Source organism: Vulpes lagopus, chromosome 11 (assembly GCF_018345385.1).
Source record: "Vulpes lagopus strain Blue_001 chromosome 11, ASM1834538v1, whole genome shotgun sequence".
Classification (NCBI taxonomy): domain Eukaryota; kingdom Metazoa; phylum Chordata; class Mammalia; order Carnivora; family Canidae; genus Vulpes; species Vulpes lagopus.
Window position 1 is genome coordinate 73,079,024 of NC_054834.1, and position 24,215 is coordinate 73,103,238.

Consider the following 24,215-nt stretch of genomic DNA (forward strand, 5'->3'; position numbering starts at 1 on the left):
AACACTTCCCGTTCTCCAAAGGACTCAAAGTGACTGTCACCTGCACAGTGGAGGGATGGTAGAGGGATGAAAGGAACGCATTCCCACCATTCCACCAGGCTCTACCCCCTGCAGAGATGATACCACAGCTGCCCAGGCTCAGCTGAGGCTTTTATTCCTAACCAAGGACACAGACTGCCAATGTCCTATCTACATCGTTGTGCTGTCAGATGGAGTACTTTGTCGAAAGTGATGCCCAGCCTGTACACACAGCGCTGGTGCTCAGTTCAGGGTGGAGAATGGCCAAAGGAATTCAGAGGCACAAAAATTGTCTGAAAATCTCCATCAGCAGCATTTCTCTGTGTCACTATCATAATGGTGCCATGATTTCACTGTGGAGACGTGAGTTCCTGCCCTGACCATGCCACAGAGAGAGGGACCCCTAGGTTCTGTAGCTTTCATAAAAGGAGTCTTTGGAAACTGACACAATGAGCCAGGCCAAGTCCGTGGATGACACACCAGCGGATGCCAGCCACAGCTGCCTGCCACGTGGAGACTCCGAGTGGGTCCCAAGGCCACAGTGAGAATGTCCTTCGTGGAAAAGGCCACAAAAACTTAACATGAAGGAAGTCAGTTCTGCTAGAATAAGCATTTTGAAAATGCTTACTTGTTCTGATGGAGTGATACACCAAGGCTAGTTTGAGCCTAACACAAATTTTGCATTTGCCAACACACAATTTTAATCCAGTGAGAAATGCTAGGAGAGGGCGAGGACAGCATGCAGCATGGAGTGAGCCACTAAGGAACACACAAGCACACACACCTCCAACACTCCACCTCCCTTGTGCTGTGAGCCACGCCTGTCTGTGACTGCTGGCTCCTCACTCCTGTCCCATTTCAGACTGTTCCCTCCCGTCAGTTCCCGCAAACCCACCAGCTGCAGCCCTCTGGCCCCATGTCCTCAACCAACTTGAAGGCTTTCCAAGGTAAAGCAATGCTCATAAGGAGTTATGTCTTGACCCACTTAACATATGCAAAAAAGTATGCCTGTATTTATGAGGTCCCTATCTCTTCTTCATATATTGCCAACAAGAGTTTTGAGTGCTGTGTGCCTCACCCCCTTCCCCTATAGCCCTGTGATTTTACTGTGTGAATCTGTACAGTGTAGTGAGTTTTAGGAACCTATATGTTGCAGGACACCTGGGTGGCTCAGTGGTCAAGCATCTGCCTTCGGCTCAGGTCGTGATCACAGGGTCAAGAGATCGAGTCCCACATCGGGCTCCCTACAGGGAGCCTGCTTCTGCTTCTGCTTATGTCTCTGCCTATCTCTTTGTCTCTCTCAAGAATAAATTAAATCTTTTTATTATTATTATTATTTTTTAAGATTTTTTATTTATTTATTCATGAGAGATACAGAGACAGAGAGAGAGAGAGGCAGAGACACAGGTAGACGGAGAAGCAGGTTCCATGCAGGTAGCCCGATGTGGGACTCGATCCCGGGGCTCCAGGATAATGCCCTGGGCTGAAGGCAGGTGCTAAACCACTGAGCCACCCAGAGACCCCCCTAAATAAAATCTTTAAAAAGAAAAAAAAGGGAACATATATGTTGCATTACAACAAAACTGACTATATAAGTCCTAAGAACTAAGAATAAATCCAGAATAACCAATAGCAACTAGCTTTGCACAAAACCACTGTGGAAAGAAAAAAATCCCATTTCTACATATAATCATAATCTAAGGGTTTCACACTGCTCAGGATTATACCCTAGGATGACATAATTAGAGCCCAAAGGGTCGTTGACGCAAGCCGTGCTCTGTTGGCACCCCCTCTGCTAAGCAAAAGGGGTAGCAGCCTGGAAACTGCCCAGGGGAGTTCCTCACTGAAGTGACCCTTGTGGCTCCCCAATGGGTACACTTGCCTGGGTCCCATCATCCTTGGCTCGTTTGATGTTCTGGCGCCCATCCACCCAGTAGATGAACTTGTCCAGCGGGTCATAGTCGATGGCCTTGACGTTCCTCAGCCCATGTAGGGGCAGGATGAGGTCTGGGCTGTGCTGGTCATCAGGGATCATGCGGCTGATGGCACATTTCTGGCTGAACAGCAAGAAGCTGGTGGGCGCTAGAATGGGGCGAACAGACGAGGGGGCTGCACATCAGCGTCTGCAACTGAAGCCAGGTCGGTGGGGATGGACAGCATTCTGCTTTCTTGGAAGAGGCAGATTTGCATATGCACCTACTAGATGCAGTGGGGAAAGCACTGGAGCCAGTGGTGGCGGAGGGGCGGGGTACAACTTTGGTGAATTTTACTCTCCATGTTATGTGTGTCTCTGCTGTTTCGATATTTGGTAAGCGCACGAACTCTTTTAAAATACAGAGCATGTTTTAACTCTCAAGACTTAAGACAGAAGAAAGGTAATGGTAATAAATATGAAACTCCCAGCCATACACGTACTTAATGCTCGGGTAACCATATTATTTGCCTTATGCCTAGATGTGCTCAAGTGAACGCTGAACTGTATGAAGTGAACATGACATGAGAGGGGACACTGTATGGGGGTGGCAGTGAGCAAAACTGTCTAGGTGCAGAAATGGCACTGCTCACAATGTGTAGGAGGCAACCGTTAGAGCCACAGTCAGAGAATTACAGTTGGGTGGTTTGAAACTATGTTATGGCCCCAAGTCTGCTGGCCACAAAAGCAGAGACTTGCATTACAAGCATCCCCACCAGCGGGTTAGGTGCACCTCTGCTTGATCTTTCAAGGTTATGGCCCCCAGGGGAAGGGGACAATAGGACCAAAGGGGGCGCATGCACAGGGAGGCCCAGGCTGCATAGAGGACCTGTTGCTTCATCAAGACTCAAGGAAATGGGCTGAACCCTCAGCAGAGACATTCCATAGGAGGATCTTTGGGTATAAAAACCAATCACTGAGGGACGCCTGGGTAGCTCAGTGGTTAAGCATCTGCTTTGGCTCAGGACGTGATCCAGGAGTCCCGGGGTTGAGTCCCACATGGGGTTTCCTGCATGGAACCTGCTTCTCCCTCTGCCTGTGTCTCTGCCTCTCTCCCTATGTCTTTCATGAATGAATAAATAAAATCTTTAAAAATAAATAAATAAAAATAAAAACAAAAACCAATCACTGGGAAAAGCCCTCGTTTCCACAGCCAGGTCTAGGCTTCCAGGTAACATGCAGCTTATGCAGTGTACAGTCTACTCAACCAGCCATGAACACCAAGGCACCTCCAGCTAAGAAGCTCCTTCCTGCCTCTGCGCCCAGGGCCAGCCTGATCTGATATGGAGGAGAGGCACACGAGCAAAGCAAGGCACTTACGGCTGCAGTTGCGGCTGCTGGGGTCTAGGATATAATGTGAGGCACAGCCACAGCGGTGGCCGCCAGGGATGGCGAGGCACAGCTGCCCACACTGCCCATTGTTGTGCATGCAATCATTGAGGCCATCCTGGCGGGAGGAGTGGAACACCAGGATGTCCATCACAAAGTCCAGATGGCCCTGGATAAGAGTGCGGTTCCGGCCACTGGTCTTGTCAGCCCTCTCAATGCTGTGCAGGTTCCAGTCTGTCCAGTAAATGTAATCGCTGTACTGTGTCAGGCCGAAGGGGTGTGGGAGGTCGTCAGCAATCACAACCCGCTCCTGACCTGCATGGAGATACACGGGCACAGTGTCAGCAACGCATAGCCAGCCACAGCACGGGGCCACGTGCTTCAAAGCTGCCTGGCAACCTGGGTCAAAGTTCAAGTGTTCAACCACTTTGGACAACAAGCAAGATCGGTTGGAGCTGGATGCCACCTACCCTGTGACCGGGCAGACCCCCTCCTACACCACAGCAGAAATGCACTCATTTGTGCACTCAAATGACAGAGACCATCATATGCAGAGCAGCAATTGTTTGTAAAAGCCAGAACCAGGAAAGAACCCAGATGACCATCAGTAGTAGAGTGGATAAAAAATGCTGAATCTTGATAAAATAGAAATGACATAGCAATAAAAAATAATAATGTGGGAAAAATCTCACACAATTGTGAGGTTGAAAGAAGCCAGGCTCTAAAGAGCACATGCTGTATGATCACAAGAATAGAAAGTTCTAAAACAGCAAAAGTAGCGCCTGAGACAGAAGCCAGGGCAGCAACCACCCCTGCACTCCAGCAGCAGAGGACTCTTGAAATGAACCGCGGGATAATCATACGGTAGCAGAGCCGTGTGCGGAGCACATGTGTATGCACCTGCTATCTACCAATTATCGGCTGTGTGTTGAGGAAAGGAGGTGAACGTGCTGGCTCAGGGGGACGGTGCCAATGGGGGCTGAACCATGGGGGAGGCAGAGCCCATATGCAGGGCCTCTGTGACCTCAATAAGCTCTGTTCTTCCACCCTGCAACGTTCTCCAGGTCTCCACCTGCCAGACCCTGTACTACGTGTATGAACACTTCGAACATGTTCTACATCATAATAAAGAGGGTGTCGGTGGAAACACGTTAATGGCATGAGAACATGCTTGTGATACTTGCAAGCGAGAGAAACCAGAACGAAAATTACATATGCCATGACTTGAAATAACGCTTTAGGAATTATTTTCGAAAAGTAAAAACGTAAGAAAAACTTCAGATATTGACAAGGATATTTATCTTTAAAAAGTCAAGTAAGGGGCACCTGGGTGGTTTAGTCAGTTAAGTGTCTGACTCTTTTTTTTTATAATGAATTTATTTTTTATTGGTGTTCAATTTACCAACATACAGAATAACACCCAGTGCTCATCCCGTCAAGTGCCCCCCTCAGTGCTCGTCACCCATTCACCCCCACCCCCTGCCCTCCTCCCCTTCCACCACCCCTAGTTCGTTTCCCAGAGTTGGGAGTCTTTATGTTATTTTTTTTTTAATTTTTTTTATTTATGATAGTCACACACAGAGAGAGAGAGAGAGAGAGAGAGAGGCAGAGACAGAAGCAGGCTCCATGCACCGGGAGCCCGACGTGGGATTCGATCCCAGGTCTCCAGGATCATGCCCTGGGCCAAAGGCAGGTGCTAAACCACTGTGCCACCCAGGGATCCCCAGAAGTCTTTATGTTCTGTCTCCCTTTCTGATATTTCCCACACATTTCTTCTCCCTTCCCTTATATTCCCTTTCACTATTATTTATATTCCCCAAATGAATGAGAACATATAATGTTTGTCCTTCTCCGATTGACTTATTTCACTCAGCATAATACCCTCCAGTTCCATCCACGTTGAAGCAAATGGTGGGCATTTGTCGTTTCTAATGGCTGAGTAATATTCCATTGTATACATAAACCACATCTTCTTCATCCATTCATCTTCTGATGGACACCGAGGCTCCTTCCACAGTTTGGCTATTGTGGATATTGCTGCTATAAACATCGGGGTGCAGGTGTCTCGGCGTTTCATTGCATCTGAATCTTTGGGGTAAATCCCCAACAGTGCAATTGCTGGGTCGTAGGGCAGGTCTATTTTTAACTCTTTGAGGAACCTCCACACAGTTTTCCAGGGTGGCTGCACCAGTTCACATTCCCACCAACAGTGTAAGAAGGTTCCCTTTTCTCCGCATCCTCTCCAACATTTGTGGTTTCCTGCCTTGTTAATTTTCCCCAATCTCACTGGTGTGAGGTGGTATCTCATTGTGGTTTTGATTTGTATTTCCCTGATGGCAAGGGATGCAGAGCATTTTCTCATGTACATTTTGGCCATGTCCACATCTTCCTCTGTGAGATTTCTGTTCATGTCTTTTGCCCATTTCATGATTGTATTAAACTCAACACCAAAGAAACAAACAATCCAATCATGAAATGGGCAAAAAAGACATGAAGAGTGTCTGACTCTTGATTTCGGCTCAGGTCATGATCTCAGAGTTGTGGGATCAAGCCTCGTGTTGGCCTCTTCACTCAGCAGGGAGTTTGCTTGAGAATCTGTCTCCCTTATCCTCTGCCCCTCCCCCAGCTCGTGCATTTTCTCTCAAATAAATAAATCTTTGAAAATTTTTAAATTAATTAAAAGAGTGGCTGGCTTAGTACATGGAGCATGGTCACAGGTTTGGGCCCCATATTGGGGGTAGAGACTACTTAAAATCTTTACAAAATCAATTAAAGGGCAGCCCGGGTGGCTCAGCGGTTTATTGTGGCCTTCAGCCCAGGACATGATCCTAGAGACCTGGGATCAAGTCCCATATTGGGCTCCCTGCATGGAGCCTGCTTCTCCCTCTACCTGTGTGTCTGCCCCTCTCTCTCTCTCTCTCATAAATAAGTAAGTAAGTAAGTAAGTAAATAAATAAATAAATCTTTAAAAAAATCAATTAAAAATTTTGAGACTAGAAAAAAATATGCTGACATGTCAATATTGATTATCACGGGGTGGTAAAAATTATGAATAACTACTTTTTCTTTCTGTGCTTCTGTGTTTTCAGAAATGCCCTATGTTGATTATTTTACCATTAGGAACAAACCAGTTCTTACATAAAGACGCTCCCAAACTGCCTCCACGTGCCCCTGGGTCCTGCGTCAGGAGCAGGTTCCCAACAACCATAATCAGGGAGAAGTTCTTTCACCCTGACTGCTTCATTCAATTCTCCCCATGGCAGCTATGGGAGGAAAGTGCCATCAGTATCAAGGAACCGAGGCCCAGGAAGGTTAAGTAATGTGGTTGAAGTCACACAGTAAAAGGCACAGCCAGGACTGCAACCTGACAGTGAGGCCCCCAGTGCAGGAATGTCTGCAGTGTTAAATAGAGAGTGTGCAACAGCAGTGATAGGCAGGCCTGCGGCACGGGCCCACCCTCGGTCTGCAGGGCTGTGCAAGTTTCAGGGGCTCCTGCAGATTTCCACCCAAGTATGTCTACCCCCCCCTCCCCGGGGCAATCAGTGAGCTTCCTTATTTCAGGCAACCCCTGCTGTTCAGTGATGGGTTCCTCATCAGGCACCAGGCTCTTGTAATTCACTGTGGGGCTGGGGTGGCTGTCTCAAAGACACCTTCAAACCTTGCCATCAGCCTCAGAAACCTGGACAGTCAGCATTTAGGGTGGGTGCAGCCTGCCCTGAGCAGAAACCAGGACACTGGGGTTCTAGCTCTGGTTCTGCTCACACAGTACCTGGCACAAGCCTCTCAACCAGCCTATGCCTCTGTTTTCTTACCTGTAAAATGGGTACAACCACACTCATCACAGGGGAGCAGCATCAGTGATCAGAAAATCAAATTCTCTATCACACAGGGCAGCCCTATCACCCGGTGCATCACTGGAGACAGCTAACACAACCACTCCCCTCCAGCTGTACAGAGTCTAGACTTGTGTGCCCTGCCCCTGCTGGCAGGTGACTTGGAATAAGGTATTTTTCTCTTTTTACCTAATCCCAGGATGTTGGGGGTGGCCTGTGAGGGGTCCCACAATAATGCCCAGCACATGGTAGGTGCCCAGGATCATATGGAGATTATGTGTGTAGCCCTGGAATCTGAGCAATGCTCTGTGACCTCAGGGAAAACCAATGACCTCCCTGGGCCCTAGCTTCTCCATCAGTGAAAACCTACACCATGTTAGGGTCCTGGCCCAGGGCTTAGCTGGGCCCCAGCTCTTGTAGGTGTGCAGAAATAGCTGTCACCAAGGCTTTGGCCGACATGCCTAGAGCAATGGCACAGGGTGGAAGGGGACAGCCCCTGGGAGAAGACAAGGCTGGATGGGCAGCCAGGGCTGTGTGCACACTTCCTGTGGGGCCTTGGGACTTGCAGGTCAGAGGGAACGGTGCAGTAGGGGCTGAGAGACAGCCAGTATCTCAGCTGCAGGAGGCCCCAGCCCAGCAGGACCCCACCTGGCTCTCACCCAGCATGTCGGACGACTCGATCATGTTGGTGTCCAGGTCCGTCCAGTAGAGACGCTGGTCAGCGTAGTCGATGGTGAGGTCGTTGGCCCGACCCACCTTGTCCACCAGTGTCATGCAGTTGGTCCCATCCATGAAGGCCCGCACGATCCTGGGTTTCCCACCCCACTCAGTCCAGTAGATGTAGCTGGAAGACACAGGGAGGGCAGGGCGGGCTCAGGAGCGTCCACTCATTACAGGGCAGGAGGACACGACCACCACCATCTCCTCGGCGTGGCCCTCTCCATCCTGGAGAAAGCCACATCGGCGATATCCCTCCAGGAAGTAGGAACAGGGCAACACCCTGGGAGCCCCCCACAACCCTAACATCCCTCAGGTGCATCACTGCGATGCCTCCTACCTCCTGGATTCCCACAGCAGTTCACCTGCAGGGTAAGTACGAACATATCTGTTTACAGACACAAGCCGGGTGCTCAGCTGGGGTGACCATGTAATAGAATGCCCAGGTGGGATAAGCTGGACAGGATGCCAGGGTGACAGGGAAGCCAGGATGAATGTGGGCAAATCAAGATATACAAGATATCCCCTTACTCAAAGAGGGCAGAAGATAAGAATCTGAGGCCAGTGAGCACTACCGGGCCAGGATCCAAACTCAGCTTTCCTGCTTCCAACGGGTCCTCCTTCTTTGTTCTTCAGCAGCTCCAAAAAAAGGAACCCCGTTCCAGAATTGTGTGCATTTTCCTTGCCCTTTGGCTAAAACTGGGCCTTTCCCTCTACTCTGCCATCCTAAAATCTTCCTTTCCTAACTAGCTGCCTGCGAAGACAGGCAGGGCTTAGGGAAAGCTGTACACATCACTGATGTTAGGGGGCAAGCGCTGTGTCTGTGGCACAGAAAGCTCTGGTGCAGAGGAGACTCCACCCCGGCCCCTCTGGACACCCTGCCCAGGGCAGGGCCCCCCGGCCACCTACAGATAAAAGCAGGTACCTGGCAAAGCAGGTGACACCCTGCCTAAGAGGCCTGTGAGGAGCCCTTTCTGAGCACTCTGGAATCCAAGTGGGGCGAGGAAGGAGCCCAGCTCTGCTCTCCCCAGTTACGTGACCCTCAGGAAGTCGCTCAGCTTCCCTGAGCCTCAGTTTCCACATCTGTGAAATAAAGTAGATTCCTCCTCATGTCCCGCTGGCCCCAGCCACCTCAAAGCTAGTGGTGGTCACCAGGGCTAGTAGTGGTCACTAGGGCGCTAATCACAGAGGGCCAGCTGGGCAGCCACCCCCCTCGGCCTAGGGTTGTCATACACTGGCTAATGTACAGAAGTGGGAGGGGGGCAGGGACACGTATGACAAAAACAGCTCTTACCCTTGGGTGGGGTCCAGGGCCAGTGACCTTGGGTTGTCCAAGTCCCTCCACACCAGGACCTGCCGGAACTGTCCATCCAACCGGGCCACTTCGATCCTGTTGGTCCCAGTGTCTGCCCAATAGAGGTTCTTGCCCACCCAGTCAACGGCCATGCCTTCCGGGTAGTCGAGGCCAAACTCGATCACATGCTCCACGGAGCTCCCGTTCATAAAAGCTCGGCTGATGGTCTGGGAGCAGGAGGCAGGGGCCACGGGTTAGGAGTCAGCATTTCTGCAGACCTCTAACCACAAGATGCTCGGTCACTTGGAGCAGCTACTGACCACATCTGGGGCCAGATCGCCAACATTTGACAGTTTTTTTTTTTTAAATGCTTGATATACAGCAAGACACACTTTTTTAGGAGAAAAATGACTTGGCAAGAGTTAAGCACTTATATTTATATATGTATATCACATAGAGATAAGTCTTTTCATCCAGTAATCTGTGATGTGAAGTTTTATCCAAGGGAATAAAAATGCAAAAGATGAGACACTACTAAAGCAACACAGAGGTGCTCATGACCATGATAAGGTTTAGAGCGGGGGAGACTGGAAGGGAACAGTTACACAAAATGGGGAATATCTGTGCAGTGGAACACTTCACACATCTAAAGACTTGTATTAAAGAGTTTGTAACAGGGGCGCCTGGGTGGCTCAGTCAGTTAAGCGTCTGCCTTTGGCTCAGGTTGTGATCCTAGGGTCCTAGGATCAAGCCCCTGGTCAGGCTCCCTGCTCAGCAGACAGCCTGCTTCTCCCTTTGCCCCTCCCCCTCCCCCTGCTCACTCATGCGCATGCTCTCTCTCTCTCAAATAAATAAATAAATCTTTAAAAAAAAGAAAAAGAAAAAGAGACCCTAACAGCTTAATCAATTACCTCTTATAATGTTAAGTTAAAAAAAAAAACGAGGATACAGAATCCTCTATAGCACCTACTGGTAAATGTCAGGAACATTAACATCAGAACTACCCTAAAATGCTGGCTGGGGGGTTATGAGTGAATCTCATTTTTTTATTTTAATTTTCTTCTGCATACTTTTCTATTGCTCTCTTTCTCTAGTGAGCTCCCATGAAGTTTTAGAATCAGAAAGATCGGAGAGCTGTGTAATATAATCGATAGAATAAAAGATCAAGGGCCACGCAGAAATGTTGCAACTACCCAACCTAGTGGCACAAATGCAGCTGTAAACAACCCATAAACAAATGGGCATCGCTGTGTTCTTTTTTTTTTTTTTTTTTATAAATTTTTTTAAGCATTTTTTTTTTTTAAGATTTTATTCATTTATTTATGAGAGACATAGAGAGAGAGAGAGGCAGAGACACAGGCAGAGGGAGAAGCAGGCTCCATGCACCGGGAGACCGACGTGGGACTCGATCCCGGGTCTCCAGGATCGCGCCCTGGGCCAAAGGCAGGCGCCAAACCGCTGAGCCACCCAGGGATCCCCAAATGGGCATCGCTGTGTTCTAATAAAACTTTATTTACAAAACCAGGAGGCCAGCCCGGGAACGAGTTTGCCAAATCCTGCTTTACAAGATGAAAAGGCCCTTCCAGGTGTTCACGTATATTCACACCATGCATAAAGATAGCATTTGCTAAGCAGGTGGGCACCTGCTGAGGGTGTGAATCCAAAGACAGTGTCAACTTACCACAAATGTTTCACAGATACACAGTCTAGAAAAGCCCATCTGTGTGTCTACTGGATCTGCTTGTTACAATCGTTCACGTTAGTTTATTAAAAGAGCTCACTAATACTTTGTCATAGATCAAATTACAATAAATATTACAGCTGTTTTTAAAAAAAATTTTTAATAGGCTCCATGCTGGGCATGGAGCCCAATGTGGGGCTTGAACTCACAACCCTGAGATAAGACCTGAGCTGAGATCAAGAGTCAGACACCTAACCGACTAAGCCACCCAGGCACCCCTAAATATTACAGCTCTTTTAAAAAGAACGTAAACGCCTTTGAGGTGGTGCTGTCACAAGCAAAGCTGCATGCATAGGACACTTGGAAGACTATACCTTCAGGCTGACATCCGTCCAGTAGATGTGATTGTTGGACACATCAAAGTCTAGCGCAGAGGCCTCCTTGACGCCCGTGAGCGGGATGGCCACGTCATTGTTGTTGGTCTCAAGGGAGATCCTGTGGATGGCAGCTCTGCTGGTGAATACCAGGAAGGCCTCAGGGACGATGCAGGTCTTCATGTCACTCAGTAGCTCTAGGCCGATGGGGCAGCCGCACTTGGTCGCGTGAGGCGTAAAGAAGCAGAGGTGGCTGCACCCTCCATTCTTGTCCGCACACGGGTTGGTTCCTAGAAGTAAACATACTAGCTCTAAACCTTGGCAGTCCAGCAGAGAGAGGCGTGCATCGATCCACAATCACGCACGGCTTTGCCTCAGCCACACATCACATGAGGATACCAGTGGGGATGATGGAAACCGAGGTCCTCCCCCAGTACAGGGAAGGGCAGTGGCAATGACAAAGTGGTAGCTCTGGGCCCAGTGCGACCCAGTGCATCTGAACTCACTCTGTCTGCCCAGCAGCCTGGGAGGTGGAAGCCATTCCCACCCTTTTTCCAGTCTCGGAAACTGAAGCTCAGAGAGTCTGATGAAGGTGACGTAGGCAGGAAGTAGCACAGATGGAAGAATGTCACATGACAGGACAAGTCACACACCCCCAAATTCACCCCAGGCCTGGACTCCAGGCCTGCTGTTTGGACTGACCACCTGCATGGCCCATCCACTGCACCAGTTCTCTGCAGCCTCACAAACCCAGATTCACCCAGGACCGCCAAAGGGGTCTCTTCTTTATTAAAGCAGAGTACTTAGGGTGCTCATTTATTTTTGGCCAGCCTGTTAATCTCACTTACCTACTGAGGTGCTATTAAAATTGGCTTTAATTTAGTGTTAAGTATTTCAGCTAAAAAAAGAATCCTTTCCCCCATCTCTCTCAGGAAATCCTGAGATGAGAGAGAGAGATGAACCCAATTTCTCAACTTTAAAGCACACCCGACAGACACATCTTTTTTCTCCTGTCGGTTTTACTTTTTTTTTTTTTTTTTTTTAAAATAACTCACAGACAGGCCTCGCCTTCCATGGTAGACAATCAACATGTTCTGAAAGGCGACTGTTAAACTAAGTTTATCAGTCAGTCCCATCACCTCTTTATCAGGAACCTAGGCCACTGGAAGGGAAGGCCCATTCCAGTGACACAGAAGCACCAGCTGCTCTCGGGTCACCCCACACCACCTTACTCCTAGGCCTTTGCTCAGCTGCCCCTCTGCCAGGCAAACCTTGCCCCCACCTGCTCTCTGAATTCTAAGCTCAAGTGACCTCCCTTGTGCTTTTTTTTTTTTAAGATTTTATTTATTTATTTGAGAGAAAGAGCAAGAGAGCACAAGCAGGGGGAACTGCAGAGGGAGAGGGAGAAGCAGACTCTCTGTTGAACAGGGAGCCCAACCCAGGGCTTGATCCTAGAACCTTGGGATCGTGACCTGGGCCAAAGGCAGACACTTAACCGACTGAGCCACCCAGGCACCCCTAGTGTCCCAGCTACAGTCACTGCCTGGCAGTAGAGCTAAGGAGTGTCTCACCCTCTAGACCATGAGCTACTTGAGGACAAGCTCTGCATCTTCTCTGCTCATTCATTCATTATTCATTCATTCATCCAGCAAAGGTCTGTTGAGTACCTCTGACATGCAGGTACTGTACTAGGTGCAGAGACCTCAGGTGGGAACAGAGGCCCTGCCCACATGGAGCCCATAGCCCTGCTTCCAAACTCCCCTACCACACCTGGATGCTACTGTCTCCAGTGTAGCCTAATGACTTGCATTTGGAATCCTTTTTCATAAAGAGACAAATCATGTAAAGGGAACCTTTTGCAGATCCTGGCTTTCAGATAAAAGGTGTGTATTTGGGGCACCTGGGTGGCTTAGTTGGTCAAGGGTCTGACTTCAGCTCGGGTCATGATCTCGGGGTCCTGAGATCAGGTTCCACACTGGGCTCCATGCTCAGTAGGTAGTCGGCTTCTCCTTCTACCTCTGTCCCTCCCTCCCCTTATGCTCTCTCTGTCTCTCTCAAACGAATAAATAAAATCTTTTAAAAAAGCATGTATTTGAAGGTCCAGCCTGGACACCGTGGCTGCCCCGCAAGGAGGAGGCTGAGGCAGACTTGGGTGAGTCCTGAGCTTGGCCACACATCAGCCATGTGGTGGTGCCTCCTTCCTTCCCAGTGTAAACGGGGCAATACTATAATTAGTGCACAGGGTTGCTTCAGGCACAAAGGCACTTAGCCAGAGCCTGGCACACAGCAGGCACTTGATAAACATTAGCCATTATTATAATAATTATCACCAGCAGTGCCTGTCCACAACCAGTAGCGAGTCAACATTCCTGGCTGAGGTACCATGTGCATTCCCACTTGTACTTAACCAGGTCCTGCCATATCCTGTCCTGCCAGTTTCCAGGGTGAGTGCCTGTATGAAGGGCCGCCCCGAGCCCACAGCCCTTTCCTGGTGCCAGTCAGTGTGGCTCACCCGTGGCTGGAGGCCCAACAGACTCACCAACAACCTTGGCCACGTTCACGGCCTTGAGCCCCATCAGGTCGGGCAGCTGGTCGATGATGACATCGCGGCTGGCCTTGACCTTGTGCACGCGCTCAATACTGCGCCGCTGCCAGTCAGTCCAGTAGATGAAGTCCCCCAGCAGCGTGAACCCAAAAATGTGTGGTAGCTTGTCCTCTAGGAGAGTCCGTCTCTTTGTCCCGTCAACGTTGATCACCTGCAGGACGGCAGACACGGGTATGAAGCAGCCTCGGTCCTGAGCCAGAAGGAAGTGGGCTCAGCTAGTGGGGTGCACAGCTCTGTCTGCAGCCTGCGAGGCTATGATACAAAGCCAAGGGCTGTGGCTCACTGGCAGAGCTGGACGGATGACATCTTCCGAGCTGCGGCTGGCTCGGGGCTCTCCCCGCAGCCTCCCCTACCTGGGTACTGACACTGTGCTGAAAGGGCCAGGCGGGGCAGATGGGCATCTCCACCCTTCCTGTTGCTGATTGCCGGACAATGGCCACCTGCAGTCCCAAGGCATGGGTCTCAGACCCGGGGCAGCCTCTGATAGCAACGTCCGCCTGCATGCAGCACCAGAAGGCATCAAATCACACTCTTGGTACACACTTGCATTTCCGGAGGCTGGCCTGCGAACATGCCGTGGGCCCTGGGCCAGACCTCCCACTGGCCTGGGGACCAAGGTCTTGCTTGGTCAGGACCAAACGAACTCTGAGGGCACCTCTGGCCCTTAGCCTGAGCCCGTAACTCTAAGACGCTTTCCACCCCCCACACGCCAGTGGTCATTTATTCTGAGATAGAAAAGCTAAGTCTTCTTCTTGAAGAATCAGTGCTGATGAAAAGCATTAGCCACAAAAGCCACAAAGGAGAAAACTGCTGTCAGACATCAAAACGCCTTAACCAACTGAAACACACATACGGGGTAAGATGGGATTCTGATGACAGATGATCCTGTAGCAGCTTCTGTTGAAAGGAAGACTCGATAAAACACAACATCGAGATTCCCAGGCTCTCGGGCCAGGATGAAAGCGACATGACGAGTCCCAACAGGCCTCCTGCAGCCAGATTATGTTTCCAGCCCGTCAGAAAAGCGACAGACCCTCTGCTTTGCAGGTGGTGAGAACAGAAGACAGATAAAATTCATGCCGAACAGAAGAGGCTTGGGTCCTCTGCTGTAGGACAGCACAGGACAAAACTGCTAGGTCAACCGGGAGGGGTGGGCAGCTCTGGGCTGACCCAGCAAGCCCCCACTCCCAAAGGACCTGAGTTTGCCCACCTGTAACTGAGAGGAGCAGCTGATGTCATCCAGGAAACTTCACCAAAGACAGAACACCACCCAGGCCCCAATCTGAGGCAATTCAGCCAGCAATGAGGGGCCCTGGCCCAGGTATGGGTCCTGAAAGCAGCTCCCCCGGCAGGTGTGGTTCCAACACACAGCCCAGGTGAGAACACGGGATTAGGGGATGCCCTTGGACGGTGAGCCGGGGAGCTGCCAGCCTCACCTGGAGGGAGGAGCTCAGGTTGTACCAATTTCTGTGAGGATCTGGGCACCATTCCCGGCCGGCCCCTCTGGCTAGCAGTAAATGGCAGGTGACAGACCACCTCTGCAAACGGCTTGGGCGCTGGCTCCCATTCTATCCCCCTGCCAACGGGAAGGCACATAAAGATGAAAACTAGAACACAAGGAATTCCTCAGAGAACACTCAGCACAAAACTTGCCCCTGGGAGGGGTCACATTGGGGCTCATGGCCATGGAGGTGAGGCTGGGAGGAGAGAAAGACAGTGTGTCCAGGAGCACGTCTCATCAGGGCAGGGATCAAGCAAGGCCTGGGGACTCCTGCTCCCCCCTCGGCTCAGGATAACTGGGGGGGGGGGGCAGAGGGTGGTCTGTACATGTAACCGTATACAAAGAAAATTGTCCACATCTAGAAAAAAGACTCAGCTTTAATACACCAAAATGTCAATATCATCTCTGTATGAGATTTTCCTCTTCCTTCACTATTTCCATATTTTCTCAATTTCCTTTAATAGCTGAATTCCAGACATAAATAAATACACATTTCTATTGAACTGAGAAAAGGAAGTACCTTTTTCCTGGCTCAGGAACAATGAGAATGAGTCCACGGAGGACATGGGGCCAACGGGGGAGGGTGGGGGGGACGGCCAGCATCACCTCCTCTCTCCACCCCTGCCCCCTCCTTGTTGCCCACCTGTGCTGGTCACCTTCCACCAATTACAGAACCCACGAAGCTCCCATGGGAACCCACGGGCTCTCCATCAAGACTCTTAACACTTGAGAAAAATAAATGAGCCCAAAGTGGTTTTCTTTTTTCTTTTTCTTTTAAAGATTTTATTTATTTCAGAGAGAGAGAGAGAGAGAGAGAATAGGGAGCAGGGAGCAGAGGGAGATGGAGAAGCAGACTCTCTGCTGAGCTGGAAGCCCTACATTGGACTCTATCCCAGGACCCCGAGATCATGATCTGAGCCAAAGGCAGACGCTTAACTGACCGAGCCACTCAGGCACCCCCCAAAATGGTTTCCTATGCCAGCTTTTAGCACCTCTTGAGCAAATCCAGCCCATCTGTAAAAGTAACTCTGCTGGACCGGGCCTTTCCTCAGTCCTGGAGCACCAGTGGGGCCTGTCTACAGGGAGCACACATATTTCAACATTCCAGCTTTCCTGGAGCCCTGAGAAGAGCCAAGGGTAAGGAGACGAGACCCAGGGCACATATCCCTCTGACCCCTGAGGGGATAACACATCCAAAAAGAATTCAGCAATAACAGAATAAAATCTAAACATCCAAGAATGTTGAAGCCAACGGGAGAGCATGGGAGACAGACTTTCCAGGTCAGGAGCTGGCAAACTTTTCCTGCAGCAGATCATAAATATTTCCAGCTTGGTGGCCATATGGTCCTTTCAGCGCAAGAGCAACCACAGACAGCGTATGTAAGTGAACAAAAGCAGGGCTATGCTCCAACAGAACATCATTTGTGCAAAACAAAACAAAACAAAATTTTGTGGATCATGAAATTCGAATGTCAAGTAATTTATACACATCATGAAATACTACTTTTCATTTTTTTCCCAATCATTTGAAAGTTTAAGAATTTAAGAGTGGTACAAAAACAGGCAATTGGGTCACAGGCTGTAGATTCTAACCCCTGCTCTAGAACAGAAACACCTGTGCATTTGATCTTCAGGAAAGGAACCACCTCTCCAAGAACTTATGCCAAAGGCGATCACATCAGATGCCGAACATGCCCAGAGTCTTGCTCTCTCTGACCTCTGGCTTCTGTCCTCTTGGCTTGGCCAACTCTGCACTCCATGCCCAGATCTGGGGTCAGAGAGGGGGGGCTGAGATGTGGGACAAGCAGAGCAGATGCCTACAGATCCCAAAGAAGCCCACTCTCAGCTGAGCTTTGAGCGGCTGAACCCATGGGGGTCTGGAGGGAGGCCCACACAATGGTGGACCCCAGAAAGTCACCATGCAAAGAGATACAAGACCAAGACCAACCCTTTGAAAATACATTTTTAAAGGGAAAAGACTTCTGTTTTCTGATGCAGTAATTGTCACAGTTGGGGATGCCTGGGTGGATCAGCGGTTGAGCACCTGCCTTCAGCCAAGGGCGTGATGCTGGCGTCCCAGGATCAAGTCCCACATCGGGCTCCCTGCATGGAGCCTGCTTCTCTCTCTGCCTATGTCTCTGCCTTTCTCTATCTCTATGTGTCTCTCATGAATAAATAGATAAAATCTTTAAAAAAAATAATTATCACAGTTGGACATAAGCATCAAATTAAAACTGCCCTGGTTATTTTGTTCTACATAATAAAAGAAGATCTTAAACACACACTTGCATGCACGTGCGCAGGGCTCATGTTCTAATGTCCTCCCTGGGGACGAAGGACACACAGCCATCAGGCCTTGCAACCATTACTCTTGTGCCAAGTATTTACTCTGGGCATACCAGAAATCCCCTCCATTGACCTAGGACATGTGAGGAACAGGGACATAGATATATTTTTAGTTTCTCAGGCTGTGACTTATCCTCAGCCCGCCCACCAGCCAGCCCCACCAGGTGTGTGGATCAGATCCTCAGATCCTCCATCTGAGAGCCTACCCCAACGGCAGATGTCAAGGGCAGGAGATGCAAGCTCCCACTGTCCTGGCCAGAGTGAGACAGCAGGGTGCCTCAAAGAGCCCAGATGATCTACGGGGGTTGGGGTGGGGGCCCCAGCAGGTCCACCATGCCCACACACTGGTGATACTTCCTGCCGCAGGGAGCCTGTGTTGGCCTGCAAGACCTCTGCTTGGTCTGTCTTGGAGTCCAGACAATCCAGAGGGAAACAGCTGAGGAGGAAGCTTTAGAAAGACAGCTCAAGACTTCAAAGGGGCAAGACCAGTCCCAGTTTTGATGCAGTAACAGCTGAAACCACCCTCCGTGGACACGTATCGCGGTGTGTGTGTCTGGCTGTTTAAATGCTTTCTTTGCCTGTTTGAGCGTCACTCATGGGCACAATTCTTCCCTCTACTCTAGAAACAGAGGCAACAGAATCTGCACAAATAAGGCAGAGAAGACAGGGCTTCAGAACAAACGTGGCTGGAAACACAGCTGAGGCGCCGTCGGGGGAGCCTGAATGTCACCCCCTAACCACGGTGCCCCGTCGCCTCTCCTGAGCGTCCTTCTAGAGCACGGCCCGCCTCCAAAGTGCTACAACTGTCAGGTCACCCCGTGTCCATCTCCCCTCTAGAACATCTGCCCCACCAGGGCACAGGGCTGTCCCTTGGTGCTCCTCCAGCACGAGGCAGTGTCTGTGGATGCTGGAGAATGAACAGGGGTGTGGAGGGGGTTGGGGGGCATGACAAGAGCTCTGTTCAGGGGCCTGCTGAGCAGCCGTGGGAAAGGGGGACCTGCTCAGAAGGGGACAAGAGGAGGGGGCCCAGCAAGGGGCAAGTGGGAGCGACAGAGAGTGTGGGAGGGAACAGAGGAGGGAGGTGGGAGAGGGCACTCCCGATACAGACCCGGTGTGTCTTGAGTCTCCACCCATGGTCAGCACGGAGACCCTGACTCAAGCTGGGCCCAACAGAGCTCCCGTCTGCTTTGGGAGACAAGGCTTGCTCACAAACTAGGGAAGGGGTGAAAATAATGATGCTGATCAACTGGGTGACGGGCACTGAGGAGGGCCCATGATGTGATGAGCACTGGGTGTTATACTCTATGTTGGCAAATTGAATTTAAATGAAATTTTAAAAAATTAATAACGACAATGCAGATGATCTGGTGACTAAGCCAGAGCATGGGCACTGGATGGGTTTCAAAGGTGCTGCGGCTTCCAGTTGTGAAGTGCCGTCCCCACGCCTGAGACCTGGGGGCGGCTGGGACAGGTGCAGCTGCCTGGGGGAGGCCCCACGCGGGGCTGTCACGAGCCTGGTGTCTGCCAAGCAGCATGGACAGAGGGAGAAAGGACGTGGCATCTGCCAAAAACAGAGAGAGAAGCGCAGGGCCCCAGTGGCCACTGGTCAGAGCCAGCTTAGGGAGACAGTGAGTCCCAGCTGCTTTCATGAATCAGGCTGACCTTTGGGACACAAGACCTAAGACTGCAGGAGGGGCTCCTCAGCCCCCACCCATCCCACGTGGCTCCAGCCTGCTTGTGCTGGGGGAGGTCGGGGCTGCCTCCCAGCATAAGCCTGGAGGGAGCGTCCTGAGGCCACCGCCACAGGGGGAGCCACCCTGCGACTCCCATGATGGCAGCTCGCTGGACAGCTGAGGGACTGCCCCAGGGCTGGCCTGAACCCCATGTCCAGACAGCTGTCACCAACAGGGCCAGCAATTTGGCCTGTTCTGTAAGATGCATCTACGTGCCACTAATGCCATCCAGATGCAACCCTGTTTCACACGTCCGGCCTTTCCAGACCTTCACTCTCCTGGTTAGCCACAGCTGCTCTATGAAGTCCTTCTTGGGGGCCCAGTGGGCAGAACACAGGAGACTGATCACCTCTTCAAAGGGAAAGCCAGTTTATCACCATCTAAAGTACCTTTCTTCCAGCGCCTTCTCTCTGCATTCAGAGCCAGGCCATGCACATAATGAGGCCGCATGGAATCCGTTCTCCCCGTCAAAGGCAGCCGCGTGAGGTAAGCCCAAGGCCAGTGCTGGGGCTCCTTAGCATCTGGCCTGGCCATTCCATTGTCACTGGGCATAATTTCTTGGAGACATTACCACTGCCAGAAGCATGTCCTGTTGCTGACCTAAGCTGGTTTCTGCCTCCCCTGACCACCCCTCCCACCTGGAAACTGAAAAGTAAACACAGCCCCTGGTTCCTCAGCTGTTCCCCCTGAAGCCCTCAGGATCCTCTGTGACCTCTGGCAGGGGCTTCTGCACCCAAGCTGGTGGCCTGATCCAAAGATCTGTCCTGAGGGGCACACCAGAGGAACATCTGTTGGGCATACCTGCCAAGGTGGCCACAGCACTGGGAACAGCGCTGGCACTCACCAGGTGCTCGTGGCAAACCCTGGGACCTGAGAGTAAGGAGTTCACAGCAGGAACATGCAGACACATCCCCTAGCATGGTTGGGCCACCTCCAAAACATTCACCCCTGTGTCTGGGGTATTTCACCACTGAAAAGAACACTAGAGCCAGAGGAGCCAGCACGACCAGAAAGCACCCGTGACTCACCTGGGGCATCTCCCACTGGCGGGATAAGACTCCCTGAGTTTATGTGGAGGATGGTCTCCATGTCTGTCTGTGCATGTCAGTAGCCTCCCTAGGGGCAGGGGTTGAGGGGTATCCTGCACAAACCCCGCAGCTAGGGTCAGGCCTGGATGTGTGGGAGGCAGCAGCAACAGTTTCCACCGGGGTCAGCATTCCCACAGTGTGTGCCACCAGAGCCACAGCAGGGAAAGAAAGGGACCCTCGATCACACAGTTTGAGAACACTTAACGTGCCTCATCCCCTCAGAGCAGCTCAGCTTATGTGAGCATGTGAAAAGCTCCCACAAGAGGAGTCCTACAGGGAAGTTGCCGCATGTTTCCCGAGTCTGCTTGACCCAAGATTCTCAAACACTTCTAACTCTGCAGCCCTTTCTCTTTATGCTTTCTGGTGATTAGCTCCAAATGAATAGATGTAACAGGACTGTGGTGCACATTCCTGGTTTGCTGGCGCAGCCACTGCGTAGGTGAAGCCTCTTCCCTCACTCCGGGCCTTCCCTCACCCTCATGCCACTGTGCTGGCACCATCCTAGTTCCTCCATTGGTTACCCTTGAAATCGTGCTCCTACCTCACCCCAGCCTCACGCCTCCTAACTTCCGTCCTTTCTATTTAGTGGTTACCACAGGGTATAACGTTTGGATTCTGAATGGAAGCCTGACAGTGTCTTTGGGTTCTGTCTGTGGATTGAGTCTAAGAGCAGAAAATAAAAAACCACCCACTTGCTACATGACCCCGAGCAAGGTACCATCCCCCTGGACCTCGGTTCCTGGTCCACAAACAGGGACCATGTCACATACTATTGTGGGGCGAACACATGAAAGGTGCTGAACATCAGGAAATGCAAATCAAACCACAGCCAGCATGGCCACAATGATAAAGGACATGGAATGTTACGGCAGGTGAGGCTATGCTGAGAGTAGAACACACCTATGCTGCTAGCGAGAGTGCCAATCGATGTAGACCGTGGACTAGTCTGACTGTTCTCAGTAAATCATGACCCAGCAATTCTGCTCCTCCGTATGTACTCAAGAGAATTAACAACAGGCGCTCAAACAAAATGTGCACACAGTGCTCTTCCCAGCACTGCTCACAGCAGCCAAAAGGGGGAAACAACCCAAAAGTCCATCAACAGATGAGTGGATGACCTGTGGTCTGTCCATCCAACCAGTGTTATTCTGCTGTAAAAAGGAGGCAGAGACAGGTGCCACGGTGTGGATGAATCCTGAAGACATCATGCTGCATGAAGAAGCCTGGCACAATAGGCTGTATACTAGATGACATCCGGAACAGGCAACCCCAGAGGGACCGACAGGATATCTGTGGATGCTAGGGGCTGGGGAGGGGAGACTGGGGACTGGCTGCTTAATGCATATGGTGTCCCAGGGGATGAAGACATTCTGGAACTAGGTAGCAGTGATGGTTGCTGTGGTTCAGTGCTGTGAATGTATGAGAGGCCACTGAATGCTCAGCACACTTTAAAATGGTTAAGATGGCCATCATAGATCACATGTATTTCACCGCAGCAGACAACACCCTGCCGTGGAAGCACACAGAGCCATGCCTGTAACGTGTCCAGTGGTGTGTGCTGGAAACACGAATCCCCAGCCTGCTCCCAGGGGTGGGTGGGGTCCCTGGAGACGAAGCCTCCTCTGCTGACTGTACCAGAATCAAGGGTCTCAGCTTCAGGCTCAGAGGCCCAAAAGAAACTCCCTTTTGCAACAAGATTGTTTGTAGGGAATTTGACAGGAAATGGCCACTCTGGCAGCAACTTGTTGGGGAGAGGCATCCACCCAACCCTGAGTCCCCTTCACATTCCTGCTCGGAAGCATGGCTGAAAACCCTGAGACACATTGGGATCCTCACTCCCTGCAAGCTGCCTGGTAGGGGGCTCCCCATGAAGCCGAGAGAGGAGAGACAGTGACTCCTAGGTGGTGATGCCGATAAATAGTGATATGACCAGAAACACGAGAATGATGCAAATGTGACCAGAACCGAGGGAGGTGTCCTCACTGAGGACAGGAATGAATGTTGGAGTCTCCCCTCCACAGTGACAGATCTAGCTACCATATCAAGAGCACCTCAAAAAAAAATACACCCATGAGCAAAAACCAAGTTGCCAAAGAACACATTCAGACACCACTTAAATCAATCATGTAGAACCATTCACAATAAGACTGTTCAGGGAAACACCCATGTAGTCAAAGAAAATGTCTTGGGAATGCAACACCAAATTCAGGACAGTGGTCACCTCTGGCTTCAACTATGTTGATGAGATTTTATGTCTTGAGCTGGGTGGTGGGCATGTGCACATTATTTTTCATTAAGATGTTGTATTTTGAGGGGTACCTGGGTGACTAAGTTTAAGCCCCCAACTCTTGATTTTGGCTCACGTCATGATCTCAGGATCCTGAGATCAAGCCCTGGGTCTGGCTCTGTGCTCAGCGGGGAGTCTGCTTGAGGATTCTCTCTCCCCGCCTCTCTCTACACCCCCCACTTTCTCTCCCCCTCTCTAAAATAAATTGATTTATTAACTAAAAAAAAAGACTTTTGTGGGACACCTGGGTGGCTCAGTCAGTTGAGCGTCTGCTTTTGGCTCAGGTCATGATCCTCGGGTCCTGGAATCCAGGACCTGCTCAGCAGGGAACCTCCTTCTCCTTCTCCCTCTACCTCTATCTCTGCCTGCCACTCTGCCTACTTGTGCTCTCTCTCTGTCAAATAAATAAAGTCTGGGGTTTTTTTTCTTAAGATTTTTATTTGTTTATTCATGAGAGACACAGAGAGGCAGAGACACAGGCAGAGGGAGAGGTAGGTTCCCTGTGAGAAGCCTGATGTGGTACTTGATCCCAGGACCCTGGGATCATGATCCTAGCCAAAGGCAGATGCTCAACCACTAGCCACCGAAGTGCCCAAATAAATAAACTCTTTAAGAAAAAAAAGATTTTGTATTTTGAAATAGTCTTAAGATTCACAAGAAGTCACTCAAGTGTCTCCCGTGTGCTCTTCACCCAGCTTCCCTGGGGTAACACCTCACATCACTACAGTATATCCTACAATGGCATTAACTTGGCTACATATATCCTTAAAGGCCTCTTACATGTCAGAAATGTATCATAACAAATTATTTTATCAAGGATCCTATTTGGTCAAATATCAGAGCACAAAGGCTCAGTTGGTTAAGCGTCCCACTCTTGATTTTGGCTCAGGTCATGATCTCAGGGTCGTGAGATTGAGACCCGGATCAGGCTCTGTGCTAAATGTGGAGACTGCTTAAAATTCTTTTCCTCTCCCTCTCCCCACGGCTTGCACACACACACACACACACACACACACACACACACACGCGCGCGCGCGCACATGCATGTTCTCTTTCTCTAAAAAATTAATAAAATCTTTAAAAAAAATAGCAGAGCACAAGCATCCATCTGATGCCCACCTGGTACACGTGATAGGCCACAGGGGCAGCCAGGCCTGGCTTCTGCCTAAAACAGTGCTCCAGGCCTGCCGGGCTCTGCCAGACTGCACAACCTATCTTAAACAGCTCCAGGAACCAACGCCCACTGGTGGGGATGACTCACCTCAATTTTGTCCGTCTTGGCATCTCCCCAGTACAGCTTTCCCTCCTGCAAGTCCAGGGCCAAACCGTTGGGCCAACCGAGGGACGTGTTCACCAGGATGTGCCGCTCCTGCCCATCTAGGTTGGCACACTCGATTTTGGGGTTTTCCCCCCAGTCCGTCCAGTACATGAGGCTGG

General features: G+C 50.6%; 1 protein-coding gene across 2 annotated transcripts in view; it reads right to left on the bottom strand.

Annotated features, from left to right (window-relative positions):
• LRP5 (LDL receptor related protein 5) overlaps nt 1-24,215 on the bottom strand; it is a 108,973-nt gene that overhangs the window by 25,685 nt on the left and 59,073 nt on the right. For both annotated transcript variants that reach the window (XM_041773934.1, XM_041773933.1), the window contains exons 7-13: nt 24,040-24,211; nt 13,758-13,974; nt 11,219-11,508; nt 9,164-9,390; nt 7,812-7,996; nt 3,311-3,634; nt 1,901-2,100 (exon numbers count right to left, since the gene is read on the bottom strand). In XM_041773934.1, coding sequence (XP_041629868.1) covers nt 1,901-2,100; nt 3,311-3,634; nt 7,812-7,996; nt 9,164-9,390; nt 11,219-11,508; nt 13,758-13,974; nt 24,040-24,211 — 1,615 coding nt within the window. The remainder of the gene's footprint in view (nt 1-1,900; nt 2,101-3,310; nt 3,635-7,811; nt 7,997-9,163; nt 9,391-11,218; nt 11,509-13,757; nt 13,975-24,039; nt 24,212-24,215) is intronic.